Below are 14,210 nucleotides of genomic sequence, written 5' to 3'. Positions count from 1 at the left end.
CGGGTGTTCCGGTCCACCTGTCCTCGGGTGTTCCGGTCCACCTGTCCACAGGTGTTCCGGTCCACCTGTCCACGGGTATTCCGGTCCACCTGTCCTCGGGTGTTCCGGTCCACCTGTCCTCGGGTGTTCCGGTCCACCTGTCGGCAGGTGTTCCGGTCCACCTGTCGGCAGGTGTTCCGGTCCACCTGTCCCCAGGTGTTCCGGTCCACCTGTCCGCAGTTGTTCCGGTCCACCTGTCCGCAGGTGTTCCGGTCCACTCGTCATGAACAATCTGCTCCAGCTGTGTCAGGTCTGAAGGGTTTCTTCTCCAGATGTTTCAGGTCCTTCCTCAGATGTTCATCAGGTTTGGATCAGGGCTCAGGACACTCCAGAACAGTCCAGTGTTTGGTTCTGATCCGTTCCTGGCAGTTTTTAGCAGTTTGTTTTGGACCATTATCTTGTTGGAGCATCATTGTCCTCTGACTCAGACCCAGCTTCCTGGCTGAGCAGCACATTTCACTCCAGAGTGCTTTGATAGTCTTGAGATTTCATCGTCCCCTGCTCAGATTCTGGACACCCTGATCCAGAGCAGAACCGAGCCTCCACTGTTCTGTAGGTACTGGGTTCTGTTGTTTGCTCCAGTGTTGGTTCTGTGAACACAGCTGATGGGACTGGTTGTCAAAAAGCTCCAGTTTTGTCTCATCTGTCCACGGGACATTCTCCCAGAAGCTTTGTCCTCTCAACCAGTCCTTGTTAGGATCTGGTGTCCTCCTTGGGCCACTTTGTCTCAAACAGACGGAGGGTGTGATCTGACACAGATGACCTTTGACCTTGGCGTTCACCTCTAATCTCTTTGGAAATTGTTCTGGATTTTTTACTTATCAATCATATTATCAGTCTCTACAGTGTGTCCTCAGTTGTCCTCTTGTGGACACATCCAGGGATGTTGTCTCCAGTCCTGTGGACCTTCTGAATAATCCGAGCAGCTGCAGTCAGAGGAACATGGAGCTGCTCTGATAGTCTTGACTTCAACATGATGTCAGTCGTTGTCTTTCTAAGCTCTGAGACACTGTCCTCACTTCCTGTGGTCCATGTGCAGTGTGCTACACACCTTGCTGCCAAACAGCCCTGTGACTACCTGCTACTCTTTAAATAAGCACGATGACCGAGTACAGACACACCTACTGACGAAGTATCAGGAACAACATCACCGCCTTTCATTACAGCTCGTATTATTACGTGACGTTAATATTTCCTGAGCCGATAGTTTTTTGTTTTTCCTCGAGACGTCTCATCTGTTTTCCTTCTTGTTCCTGTGCGTCTGAGCAGCGACACACCAGAGCGGCCATAACAGCGGCGTTGTCCACAGCGGGATCTACTACACCCCGGGCTCCCTGAAGGCTCGGCTGTGCGTACGAGGAGCTACGTTGGCGTACGAGTACTGCGAGAAGAAACGAGTCCCTTACAAGAGATGTGGGAAGGTCTGCTTCAGATAAGATCCGTCTTTTTGTCCGTTTCCCTCAGGCGGAGCGGCCGACACTAAACTGGGACTGAGACGCTTCAGGACGATTTTGTCTCTTCTCTTTTTACTGCCTTTTCTTTTTAATGTCCTCTTTCGTGTCATTCTTGTAGTTTTACGCCTCGTTTTTGTCTCCTTTCTGTCCTTTGTGTCTCCTGATGGTTCCTGTCTGCCCCCACAAGCATCAGTTTTGTCTCCTGTCCACATGTTTGTTTTGTCTCATTTCTTTTGTCTTTGCATATCTCATTTTGTCTTTTTAGTTTCTGTCTTTTGTCCTTTTCAGTTCCCTTAGTTTTGTCTTTTTATGCATTCTTTGTCTCCCTGTGTGGCATTTTGCATCGTTTTAGTATTTTTAAACGTCCTCATGTGCTTCTTTTGTCTCTTTGATCTTTCTGTGTCTTGTCACGAGTCCTTTTAGCCGTTTATTTTTATGTCCATTTTGTCTCCTTATGCGTTATTTTAATTTTAATTTCTCCTTTAATGTTTTAGTTTAATTTCTCAAACGCGTTCTTTTTGTCTTCTTAAGCGTCCATCTAATGTTTTCAGTTTGCAATGCATTTATTTATTTATTTTTAAGCTCATTTTTTGTCTCTTTAAATTAAATTATTGACATTTCGGCTAATATTCAGCTGTCACACTCTGTTCAGCTACATAGTTTTTGCAAAGTCTTTTGGCTCTTAGCATTCTCTTGTTTCCAGTTGGTGAATTTTAAACGCGTCTGTTTTTTATTTTTGGCAGCTAATCGTCGCTGTGGAGCAGGAGGAGATTCCCAGACTGAAAGCGCTGCATGACCGCGGCACCAAGAACAACGTGCGCGACCTCAGCCTCGTGGACGCCAAGGGGATCAGAGAGCGAGAGCCCTACTGCAGGGTAAAGACTTTATTTAGTTGTTTTTGAACAGAAGGCCGCGAGTCGGGAGAGGCTAATGAAACGTCCGCTGTCCAGGGAATTCTGGCCTTGGACTCGCCCAACACCGGCATCGTGGACTGGAGGGCGGTGGCTCTCAGCTTCGGTGCAGACTTCGAGGAGGCAGGTGGCACAGTGGTTACTGAATACGAGGTCAGCAACATTTCCACAGCCAAGGAAAGCCCAGCCGGGAGCACTGAAGGTAAAAAACAGATTTTAAAAACGGTCGATTAAAAAAAGAAGTAGCTTCCTTTGAGTCGAGTCACTCGGTGCAACACGTGAAGGGACGTCACGCCTTTAGACTAATGACGTGAAGATGACCAGTGACGGGCGCCCTCCTCGGCTGGAAATCCCCTCTAACTATAAAAACGATGATTGCCCCTCCCCCATAATTCATCTGATGAAACTATATTTAAAGCAGTGTAAAGAAAATACAGCATATCCTCCGTTTGTGTCAGCAAAACGATCCGTGGAGACGCCTGAAGACGACGAGCTGCTGTGAAAATCCAACGCTTAGTCGAGTCCTCGTGGCTCCGTGTTGGCTGGAGCAGCGGTTTGCGCATCTGCCTCTCATTTGTCAGCATGCGGTTTGATTCCCGTGGAGGGAGGTTTGTTTACATCATTCTTAACTAAATTTAAAAAAGATTTAGCTTTAAGTAGATGGCAACAATAATATTTTTATGAAGTTTAAATTGATCTCTGATTAATTCAGTTCAGTTTATTTATAAAGCACCGAGTCACAACAGATGTCATCGCTTCGTATATATAAATAGTAAGTTAATAACGTTTTTATCCTTAATTTTTTATTGTGTTGTTCTGTGTGGATGCATGTCAGACATTTATCGACCTGTATTTATAATTTATAAGATTTTATTATTTTGTAACTAGAAGAAAATGTTTATCTTGTAAGACCTCGTGACCCAGAAGCGAAATCAGTCGTTTTAAGGAGACAAAAGTGAGACAAAAATGAGACAAATGACACAAAATGACAAATGAGACACAAATTAGACAAATGAGACAAAAATTAGACAAATGAGACACAAAAATTAGACAAATGAGACAGAAATGAGACAGAAATGAGACAAAAATTAGACAAATGAGACAGAAATGAGTGTGAAAGGAGGAGGAGAAAGACGTCCGGTGCTCCTATTAGTTTCTGCAACTTACCTGTGAACATGAAAAATACTGTTTCGTTTCACTGAACAACATTTGACTCTATCTTGAGACAACCTGTCCACGTGGACGGGTGGACAGGTTGACGGGTGGACAGGTGGACGGGTTAGTTGAATATAAAGCAGATGCTGGGCGTGATGTCTCGTACTTCATGTGTTGTACCTGGTTCCTCTCCTTCAGGGAACAGAAGTTAAATCCATAACATGTTTTTTGTTCACACATCCATCCTGTTTCCCGTTTTCTGATTTTAGGAATGAAATATCCCATTTCGATCAGAGATAAAAAGGTAAGATTTAAACAGTAAAACTTTTAAAATGCATTCAGTTGTTTTCCTGTTAAGTTTCTTCTGTAGGTTTTTGGACTCTTGTCTACATGGGCAAACGTTCAGCTGTTTGGACTGCTTCATGGACGAGCACCGTCCATTCATGTTTTCATGCTAACGTTACATTTAACCCAACAAACTCTCTGGCCTTGGTGCCACATCTGGTTCAGGTGACGGTGCTGACACATGGAAAACAGAAGACTGAGGGAAATGTCAATTTATCACAATTATTATTGTCATCACAATACTAATCGATGATATTGCACTTTTTGTGACGTTTTAAAATTATTAAAAAAAATTTTTCCTCATACAAATACATCGGCACCTCTTCAACGTCCAGTTCATCTTAAAATATTTTGGCTCTTTGAAAGCTTTAGCATCCTTGTTTAGTTTTAAGCTTATAGCTGCTGTAGCTTTAGCTAGTTTAGCTTTTGTCTTTTAGCTAATGTTTGCAAATTTCGACCATCGTCTAATGCTAATTTCACAATTTAATGACTGTTGTGCGAGTTTTAGCAAAACAGATGCGTCTTTGGGCCCTGAAGCAACGTTCAAGGTTCTTTATCGTCGTTCACATCACACCTGGTACACGAGGTGGAACAAAATTGTGTACTCAAGGTCCCAGTTACACCCAAAAATATAAAGTATAAAAAGAAACAGTATATAAGGATCAAAGATATATATATATATATATATATGCTAAACAATCATCATCATCATCATCATCAGCTTTTATTTATAAAGCGCTTTAACACGAGCCACAGCTGAAACAAAGTGCTGGACATCAGTAATAAATAAGATTTTAAAAAAGCATAAAAATAAAGTTATGAAGCTAAGCACACAATAATGAATTAAAAACTCGTATAATACTGTGTATTTATCAGCAGCCAGGTAGCAACAGAGCTGAAACGGTCAACATACTCGGGTGCAGGACAACAACAAACTGATCAGCCAGAGAAGATCCATGACGACACACAGCAACTTTGTACTTACATTTAATAAATGTAAAATAATCTCTGAAGTACCGTAATGTCCAGTGTATAGAGTGCACCCGAATATTAAGCCGTGCACTCAAAAATAATAATAATAATAATAATTGTACTTATGTGCCTGTGTATAACTTTTTTAATTAAATTCGTACCAGTAACATACACAAATATGTACATTATGGTAAAAATTTCTGAACAGTGTCTTTAACACGGCTGGTTAATAAAATAAAAAAAATAAATACAGCAGCTTACCAGGAAGTCATTGATCACGATCTTCAAGCTGTCCTGCTCTACAAGCAAAAAGTGCTCTGAGAGCATGTGAGTCTCATGCTCCGAGCATGTGAGACTCACATGCTCGGAGCATGCAGGGGAATCCCCCTTGGGGGGGGGGGGGGATTTCGGGATTTCCCCCTCATGTCTCTCCTTCCCTCTGTTTAATTGGTTTGACTGGGACCTGTTCGGTAATTTCATAGGTAAATTTTTTTTAACCTTTTATTTATACCAGTAGTCTCATTGAGTGACGAGGGCCCTCCTCCCCACGAGAGACGTGCATTAGCAGCTCTGTGTGCACCCAGGTGTGACGAGGCTCAATGTTTTGGTGGCAGGAAGCTCGTTAACACATTAAAAATTGCATTGTAAAAGCCACGGGGTTCAAAGTGTGTGAAAAAAGTGGCGGCTTGTGGACCAGAAATTACGGTAATTAAAAATGTTTTTAAAACAATTCGAGGGGGCCGTTCATCAGAGTTCTGCTCCTCTTTAGGTTCAGCGCTGCTTAATCATCTTCTGTTGAACAAAATAAATGTGTTTATAGTTTATGAATTCACTGTCAGTAAAACAAAAAGAATTAAATTATCTTTAATCAGCCTAAAGTTTGGTAGATTTCTATAGAAAACTAGATGTGACTCGGAGGACATGGAGGTTGTCGTAGCTGTGACACGTGATGGGCAGACGTCCAGCGTTATCAAATTATAATCATGGATATTATGAGATTCTCTCGGTGAAGCAGGTCGTGAACTGGAGCTTCTTGAGTCGAGTCGTTCAGCGCTCACGCTGCAGACGTTTCTCGTCTTTGACTTGTGTTTTTTCCAACAGGGTAACGAGGTGCGGTGCAGGTATGTCCTGACCTGCGGGGGCCTGTATTCAGACCGGCTGTCGCAGATCTCTGGATGCAGCCCGGAGCCGAGGATCGTCCCTTTTAGAGGAGACTATCTGGTCCTGAAGCCAGAGAAGCGCTTCCTGGTCAGAGGAAACATCTACCCTGTAAGTGCTGAAGGCTGAGTTTGACCCGAACATAAACACGAGTTCTTCCTGCTAAACGTTCTCAGCTTCATCAAACCCCAAACTCTGCTTTCTTTTAAATATTTTGAGGGAAAAAATGCAACAGCTTTGAGTTCATTTCACCTCTTGGCTTTCAGTCTCGTAAAAACTTCAGGCCAATTTTGAGCAGCTAAAATAATTTGGGATAATCGTTCTTAAAATAATAAAATGTGTTGATTTCCTCTTGGATTATTTATTTTTGCTCTAAACCGGGGGTGGGCAGCTGTTTTGTCCAAAGGGCCAAATCAAAGTAAGTAAAGCGATAGAGAATCTCAAAATATTTTTTATTAAGACACAATATCTTTCAAAATAAAAGTTTTTCAGGCTTTTTCTTGTTGTGAGGTATGGAGATTATCCAGGGGCCACTGTTGGCCCTCGGGCTGTACGTTGCCCACGTCTGCTCTAAACGATCACATAAACAGTAAAATCAACAAATATATAAATTATTACAAATATTTAGCTTTATTCCTCTTGCCCTCATCTTGTCTCTCCTCCTGAAGGAGCTCTGCCCTGCTGCTGCCTCCCATCGTGGGGGTGGGGGCACCAAAACATCAGCTGCATTCAGAAAGTGCAGCTTTTAACAACAGACGGTTTATAAGAGAATGAATAACGTCTAGATGAAGGGTGTGATTTGGGAGAACTGCTTCCCTCCAAGTTTTGCTGAAACCAAACGACTGAGAAACGTTTGAAACCAAAACCTTTAGATGAGTCGGGGGTGGGGGGGGGGGGACTCGTTATATTACCTGTTAGTAGCTTGTCACTATTGTCCGACTGAAACTCAGTTCCAAGACTGAAAAGCTGCTCCATCAGATCTGACTGGTCTGTTCACAAAAGAAGAACGGGCAAAAGTTTCAGTCAGTTGAAGCTGGTGAAGACAAACCTGAAGTGCTGCAGCTGGAACCGAATCCTAAAAACCAGTTTTTCCACGTCCAGTCTCGCCACAAGACGCCTCGATTCTCCTCTGGTACAAAAATGACAAAACGCTCCGTCTTCTGCTCGGTTTCAAAGTCCAGCCCCTGAAGAAAGACCTAAAATCCTGACTCGGGGATCGCTGAATGCAAAAGAACGTCACACAGTTCAAGTTTTTATTTGTGAAAATTCTCGGAAAATGGGTCTTTTTTTTATCTGCTTCTCTTTTATTTACTACTTTATGTTGATCTATCACGTAAAAGTCCACTAAGGGACTTTGTTTGTGGTTGAACTTTGCCAAAATGTATAAGAAAGTTCAAAGTACAAACCATTTTCAAGGCAACTTTTGCCTCTTTCTTCATCTTTAAAAACATTTTGAAGCAAGCATTTAAAATGTTCCATTTAATAAAACATTGAGACGTTTTTGAAAATGATCGTTGTCAGTTTGCTGCTGAGTTTGGGTGAATTTGAGTTTTTGGGTGATTTCTGTAAAACCTTTATCAGGTTCCTGACCCCCGCTTCCCATTCCTTGGAGTTCACTTCACCCCACGGATGGACGGGGGCGTTTGGCTCGGCCCCAACGCCGTCCTCGCCTTCAAAAGAGAAGGCTACAAAACGTGCGACTTCAACGCTCGGGACTTTGCAGATGCGCTCTCCTTCAGGTGCGTTCCTGCGGCGTTTCTGTTCTGTGGCGTTCGCGACATCAAACTTAATCCGTGTCTTTTCACCCTGCAGAGGCCTTCAGAAGCTCGTACTGAGGAATCTAACTTACGGCGTTGGAGAAATGTACAGAGGCGTCTTCATCGGCGCACAAATCAAAATCCTGCAGAAGTATATCCCTGAGCTCTCGCTAAACGACGTCCTCAGGTACACAGAGTGCACCGATAAATCCCGATGCTGTCGGGAGTTCCAATTCACTAACAACATCACCGTTGGACCTTCTGTGAACCGGTTTGATTTCTTGTCCAGGGGTCCTGCAGGAGTTCGAGCTCAGGCCCTCGATCGTGACGGAAACCTCGTGGATGACTTCGTGTTCGATGGGGGCGTTGGAGACGTGGGCGGCCGGGTGCTCCACGTGCGTAACGCTCCCTCGCCGGCAGCCACCTCCTCTCTCGCCATTGCTGAAATGATTGCAGACGAGGTGGAGGGCCGATTCCAGCTGTGACCCCGAAAGGAAACGAGCAGGAGGTCCAAACATCTGGACAGGTGTCACTAAATGGAACCGTTCCAGCTGTCAGAGACGTTCTGATGCGCGCCAGCTCTTAATTTATCTGAGGATCCAAGTATCTTTTTAATGACGGTTGTCACTCAAGTGCCATGTCCGGTTGCACAAACCTTTACTGCCTCACGTTGCTGTAAAAAATCACTTTGCACTACGTTACTTTCTACAAGTAAAACCCACACTGAGCCAAGATTAGCAAAGCAGACGGACTCCTTTGTTGGTACCTTTCTACAATTAAACAACAACCTCTGAATTAACCCAGAACTGGAGTTTAAACGCTTAATGATCGTTTGTTCAATTTCCGTTCAGTTTGTTTATAAAGTCACAACAGAAGTCGTCTCAGGACACTGTACAAAAACATTCCCATACATAAAAATTTAATTGGTAGAAGTTCTCTCTCTAAGGAAGCAGCAGGTTGAGTTGAATCTTCACTTAGTCACAGTCTCTCATCCTGAGCAAGAACAAAGGAGACAGTGGAAAGAAAAACTCCCTTTAACAGGAAGAAACCTCCAGCAGAACCAGGCTCAGGACAAGTGATCATCTGCTTCAACCAGCTGGTTTGAGAGGACAGGAAGTAGAAACAAACAGAATGACAGGTTCAGGTGAACTTTCTTTAGGAGGAAAGATAAAAAACACATTAAAATATAAATAATTACAAACACAAACAGGAGTAGAGCAAGTAAAGAGGATGTTATTACCCAACGATTTAAAACGCAACAGGTTCATAAATACACCTAGACACCGAGTTCTACAAAAATATTATAATTTATTAATATTATTAAAACAAATAATCCTATTAAATCACAGGCTTCAGGCCTATTACTCCCACTTTAGACACTTGTTTTAAATTTAATCACTTAAAGTGCCTGTGACGTCAATTCTTTTTAATCAATATGAATACATTTTTGGATAGATAACATAAATAACGTATTGCAAAATAAAAATCTTGCCGTTGAGATGAACAGTTGTTCAGATATTCTCTTGCACAGTAACAGGAAGTGATGTCAAAGGGGAACAACATTGCTACAATCATGGCTGACAACACGGACAGAAGAATCTGTTTCTTTGGATTATTTTCAGTCTGAGAGTCAGAGTTCAAATTGGGTTTCATTAAACAAAGACCAGGAAGTTCCCCCTTTTACAATGATGTCACTTCCTGTTTCACTTTGGCCGCTCCAACTTAAAAAGAAAATCTGCCAGTTATGTGACAAAATGGGTGAAATCATGAGTATTATAGAAAACTTCTTGCATGTTGAGAGTTTTCTTCCACTGTATTTGTAGGATACACCAGTCACAGGCACTTTCCAGATAAATTAAGTATTGTTTCAATAAGTTGTTAGGATATTAACAAATTCTGAAATTAGACATCTTATATAGCCATTATGAATATTGTTTTAGTTTTTCAAGTGGTTTTGTTGCTGTGAATGTAGATATGGGGTTAAGTGCCTCATTTGACACTCGATTGCACAGAAAGCTCAATTCAGTTTTATTATTATTGGGATTAAAAATCAGAGGTTAAATGGAGCAGTTTTTGAGTGTTACAATTTTGTTTTTAATGTTTTAATATTTCAATGCTGCATTAGCAGTTTGGAGATTTGAAAAATGTATTTTTCACTGGTATTAACACTTGGGTATTTTTCTTTATAATTATATATATATATATGGATATTAAAATGAACAACTCATCTGGGGTTTATGCCATGAATGTTTTTTTATTTTATTTTATTTATTTTTTGGCACGCAAGTCTAAGATCTAATATCATCTTAAGATTCTAACAAATTTTGGGGCTGAACTTGACTTATCCAAGTTGTAAAATAAAATAAATATAGTCTCTGGAGATACCGCTGAAATGTCACTGAGTGTAAAGTTTGTAAACTATTGTGAACATCATTTTAAAATCAGTTATCAAACCCAGTAGTTCCCAAACTATTTTATACTTTCTACCCATAAAATAAAAGTTACATGGACTCTTTATGAACATTGCTAATAAATTGTCTAGGGTTCCTGGAAGGAATAAATGTCACCCGTCACCTTTCAGGACAAAAATCAACACTGAAGTAATTTTCTGTAGAGAAATGCGAGACCGCGTCAATATGTGTACGCTTCATTAAGTCACATTCATTTTCATGTATGCAAGGCCTGATTAGCTGCAAGGCCATATATATATATATATATATATATATATATATATATATATATATATATATATATATATATATATAATGCAAAAAATCTAACATTTCATATGTGCTGAATTCTATGAAAATGAATTAATCTGAAAAGTAGCGTGATTTGCATGCAGACAATAAGATCCACAAGCGTACCACAAGTTTTACAAATGCATAAATTCAAGTGTGCACGTTTCAATTTGCACAACTAGGAACATTCTGCACGTACAAATTCTCAAATACACGAGCACAAACCACCTGCTCATAACTCCTTTATTAAAACACATGCACTAACATTAACATAACTGGATTTTAATAATTAACGGAACTGTTCAGTCAAAATAAACAACCTAAAATGAGCAGATTATTCTTCATTTGGAAAATGTTTTTGAAACAAAAAACATTTTAAGTGTTTTAATATAGTTTGAGCTACTGTGTCATGCTTGAAATGCGTCTTTTCCCATTAACTCAGTAAATCTGGTAAAGCTCTGATGTCCCATCTTTCCGCCAGCCTTGAACGCACCATTACCATGGTGACTCTGTTTCAGACGTCACGTTCACAGGCAGCTGATCCGTGCGCGTGCGCAGCAGCTGATTTGTTCTCGTGTTTTTGACGCTGTGCGCAGAGTGTTCCTACTTGTGCAAACTGAAATGTGTTCCTTTGAGAAACTGTTCATGCATTTGTAAAACATGCGCACTTGTGGGTCTTATTGTACGCATGCAAATGTCGTGCGCGCGCGTGCCTTCCTTGAGACTATGTTCATAGTGTTCTGTTGGGCCTTCTCTGAAGGTGCAGAAGGCCTTGAGGGTCCCCACCCGGTCCAAACCCCGCAGGTCTGACCCCCCTACAGGTCTGCAGTGTGACCACTAGAAGGCAGAATCACAGCAACAAACGAGTTGGCGCCTCATCGTGTGCACGACATGTCTAAATTAAATTATGTTAGTTCAGCCTGATTAATAATAATAATAATAATAAAGTGTTTATTTTTGTTATTAATGCCGCCAACTTGTTGGAACACATTTAAAACATCTACTAACAAACAAAATAAAAACATGATTAATACCTCACATCTAGTTATGATTAAGAAACCACACATAAGCGTGAGTGTGCGTGCGCGCGCGCAGTTAGACGCATAACTACGCAGCCGTGCGTGCGTGCGTGCCCGGACGCGCAGCAGCGGAGAGTTGAAGCGAACATCTTCGACTTTTCAAAGCGAACACACTTCACCGCTGCTCGGCTGCTCCGCCCGCCGACATGCCCCGCACCGCCCGCCGTCTGCGCGGGACGAACTGTGGACGTAGCGCCTGCTAGCTGCGGGGAAGATGAGCGACGCGGGCAGCGCAGGGAACAGCGTGCCTTGTTCGGAGCTGGACGGCTCGTGTGTCGGAGCGCAGGAGTCGGAGCGCGGCGAGGCCAGCAGAAGCCTGTAGCACCGAGCTAGCTGCGCGGCTAGCTTCCTAAGGTTACAGGTGTTGAGGTAGCAAATAACCAAACACAAGTCGTAGCTGTCGATTGCTGCCAACAAGTTAAGCTCTAATATATTTATGTAACACTGCCCTAAACGTGCCTGCTGTTGTATTTTTAGCAGAAGTACCAGTATAAGTGATTGTTGTTAGCCGTTAGCCGCTGCTCCGTGTTTACAGCAGCAGGCTAGCTAGCGTTAGCCTCCGAGTTCACTTTACTGCTACATGTGCTTATTTTCTCGTTTTTAAAGCTGCGCTTTTTCTCGTTGCCCCCCCGACTCAAATTGGGACTCGCTTTGTGGTTTGGATTCATTAGCCCCCCCTTTTTTTTGTTGTTGTAAAGAAGCAAGTGTAACTTTTCCACCGTGCCTGCCCGGACTGACCCACCCGCACAGACTGATCTATCCGGGGCCGATGCTGACAGTTCAGCCCGGATCACGGCCACGCCAGGAGCCGCTCCAACGATGCAGCCCCAGCAGATCTATGACTTTCCAAGTGACGACAACAATCACAAATGGAGAGGCCTCTTCGTGCAAGCTTTACGAAAGGTACAACTGCACTCTTCAACCTTTGCAATCCGTTTCAAAACGTTTCACCCAGATTCGTTGACAGGTCTCCAGTACAGGTGAACCAGAAAACTTCCAGATGTTTGTGACTGCTGCACACATGGAGTTACTGAAGCTGCTCTCTTATATTTCTAATTTGTGCGTTTAATTCGACAGTTTGTTCCTCAATAAGCAGTTTAATGTTCAAGAGTAATCTGCTGTGTGAGCCGTGTTTCACACTTTTATGGTGTGTTAATAACTTGGATTAGCTTTACCATTGTGAAACACTTTTATGGGATAAGTGCTGCTTCCAGACACTTTGTTTCTCTTTAGGTCAGACAGTAAAGGTGTCGTCCCCTTTCCAAAGAAATAGTCATTTTAATGATTGTGTCAAGTAAATAATTGAATTCTAAGTTTGTTGGTCAGCAGGACTGAACTGTATCGGTTCCTTTTTTACTATCCCTTTCTTTCTCTTGCATCATTTTGGCTTCATCCTGTCATCAGTGTTTTCTGTTTTCAAACCCGGCTCACGCATGGATGCAGCTCGTGTCAGGAGAGCGGTGGCAAAGGAAAGGCGTTCAGAGAGGGAACAGAACATTTATCGTTCCCTCTCTGATGCATATTGACTGAAATGGCACAATGTGTTGTTGATTTGTTTACATGCAGGTGGCTTGAAAACACAAACTGCAACAAGTGTTCACAGCCTGCACCTCATCTCGGTCGTTTACCCTTGATGTTTCTGCAGTCAGACTCACTTCCAGATGGAAACGCATCCTCTGACAAAATGACAACAACATGGAGAAATGCCATTTTTGTAGCAAAGAGCTGACACTCGACTCATACTGATCAAAAACCACATGCTTCGTTTCACTGGAGTAAATTAGAAACTTATCAGCTGAGAACCATTTTTGGAAAGGGGCATAGTTAGATAAATATTTGTGTTCCAAAAATAGATGGAGGGAAAAATGTGGAGCAAGTTTGTTCCCAGCATGAGCCACATCTGGTTGCTCTGGTTCTGTGTTTTTCGGTGCTCTGACCCATTATTACTGGTGCTACCCTTTTCTATTCTGTTGTGATTTACACGTCCAAGTGTGAATGAGAGAAATTTAATTTCCTGTAAAATGCAGCGCTTGTTGCTGAAGGATTTTGCTAAAAGCTGCTGAAGAAGCGTACTTGAAATACACCAATAGTCGAAGTAGAGAAAAAGCTGACAATGGCACAAATAACTGGAGTAGGCAGAAAGAAGCTGAAATGATCACATACGTTGAAATTAGCTGAAAAGGAGTCAAAAAGATTAAATTAGCTGAAATGTGGCTAAGAAAGCAGATAAAATAGAAATTAGCAGAAACTGTCTGAAAGGAGCAGGAAATAAAATGAGCAAAAAAAAAAAAAGCTGAACCAGAGCAGAAGCTGAAATGAGCAGAAGGTTTTAAACAGCTAAAGGGTTTGCAGGATTTGAAGAGCTCCTGTCATTTTCAGTGAGAAAAACATGGCCGACAAAGCTAAATATTTCAAAAAGTAAATAGTGCACAGATATTACAGCAGGAACGAGCTGAACGTTTTGATACATGAATTGTTGAAATAATATTTACGTGGCAGAAAAATGTACAGAAGAAAACCTGATTTCAATAATGTGAATGATTTCGAAACATTCAATTAAAATGGTTTTATTTGAAAGCTTTATCTGGCTGTACATAAA

At 42.0% G+C, this 14,210-nt stretch overlaps 2 protein-coding genes across 2 annotated transcripts in view; both read left to right on the top strand.

Annotated features, from left to right (window-relative positions):
* The window catches only part of l2hgdh (L-2-hydroxyglutarate dehydrogenase), an 11,319-nt gene extending 2,526 nt beyond the window's left edge, over window positions 1–8,793 (top strand). The window contains exons 3-10 of the mRNA XM_037694660.1: window positions 1,309–1,460; window positions 2,237–2,368; window positions 2,444–2,606; window positions 3,829–3,863; window positions 5,978–6,145; window positions 7,616–7,773; window positions 7,847–7,978; window positions 8,081–8,793. Coding sequence (XP_037550588.1) covers window positions 1,309–1,460; window positions 2,237–2,368; window positions 2,444–2,606; window positions 3,829–3,863; window positions 5,978–6,145; window positions 7,616–7,773; window positions 7,847–7,978; window positions 8,081–8,276 — 1,136 coding nt within the window. The 3' untranslated portion in view covers window positions 8,277–8,793. The remainder of the gene's footprint in view (window positions 1–1,308; window positions 1,461–2,236; window positions 2,369–2,443; window positions 2,607–3,828; window positions 3,864–5,977; window positions 6,146–7,615; window positions 7,774–7,846; window positions 7,979–8,080) is intronic.
* A 2,891-nt stretch (window positions 8,794–11,684) lies between these two features.
* sos2 (son of sevenless homolog 2 (Drosophila)) overlaps window positions 11,685–14,210 on the top strand; it is a 39,624-nt gene continuing 37,098 nt past the window's right edge. The window contains exon 1 of the mRNA XM_037694606.1: window positions 11,685–12,514. Coding sequence (XP_037550534.1) covers window positions 12,431–12,514 — 84 coding nt within the window. The 5' untranslated portion in view covers window positions 11,685–12,430. The remainder of the gene's footprint in view (window positions 12,515–14,210) is intronic.

Source organism: Nematolebias whitei, chromosome 21 (genome assembly GCF_014905685.2).
Source record: "Nematolebias whitei isolate Nwh7 chromosome 21, NemWhi1, whole genome shotgun sequence".
Lineage (NCBI taxonomy): Eukaryota > Metazoa > Chordata > Actinopteri > Cyprinodontiformes > Rivulidae > Nematolebias > Nematolebias whitei.
This window is presented reverse-complemented; position numbering and strand designations above follow the sequence as displayed.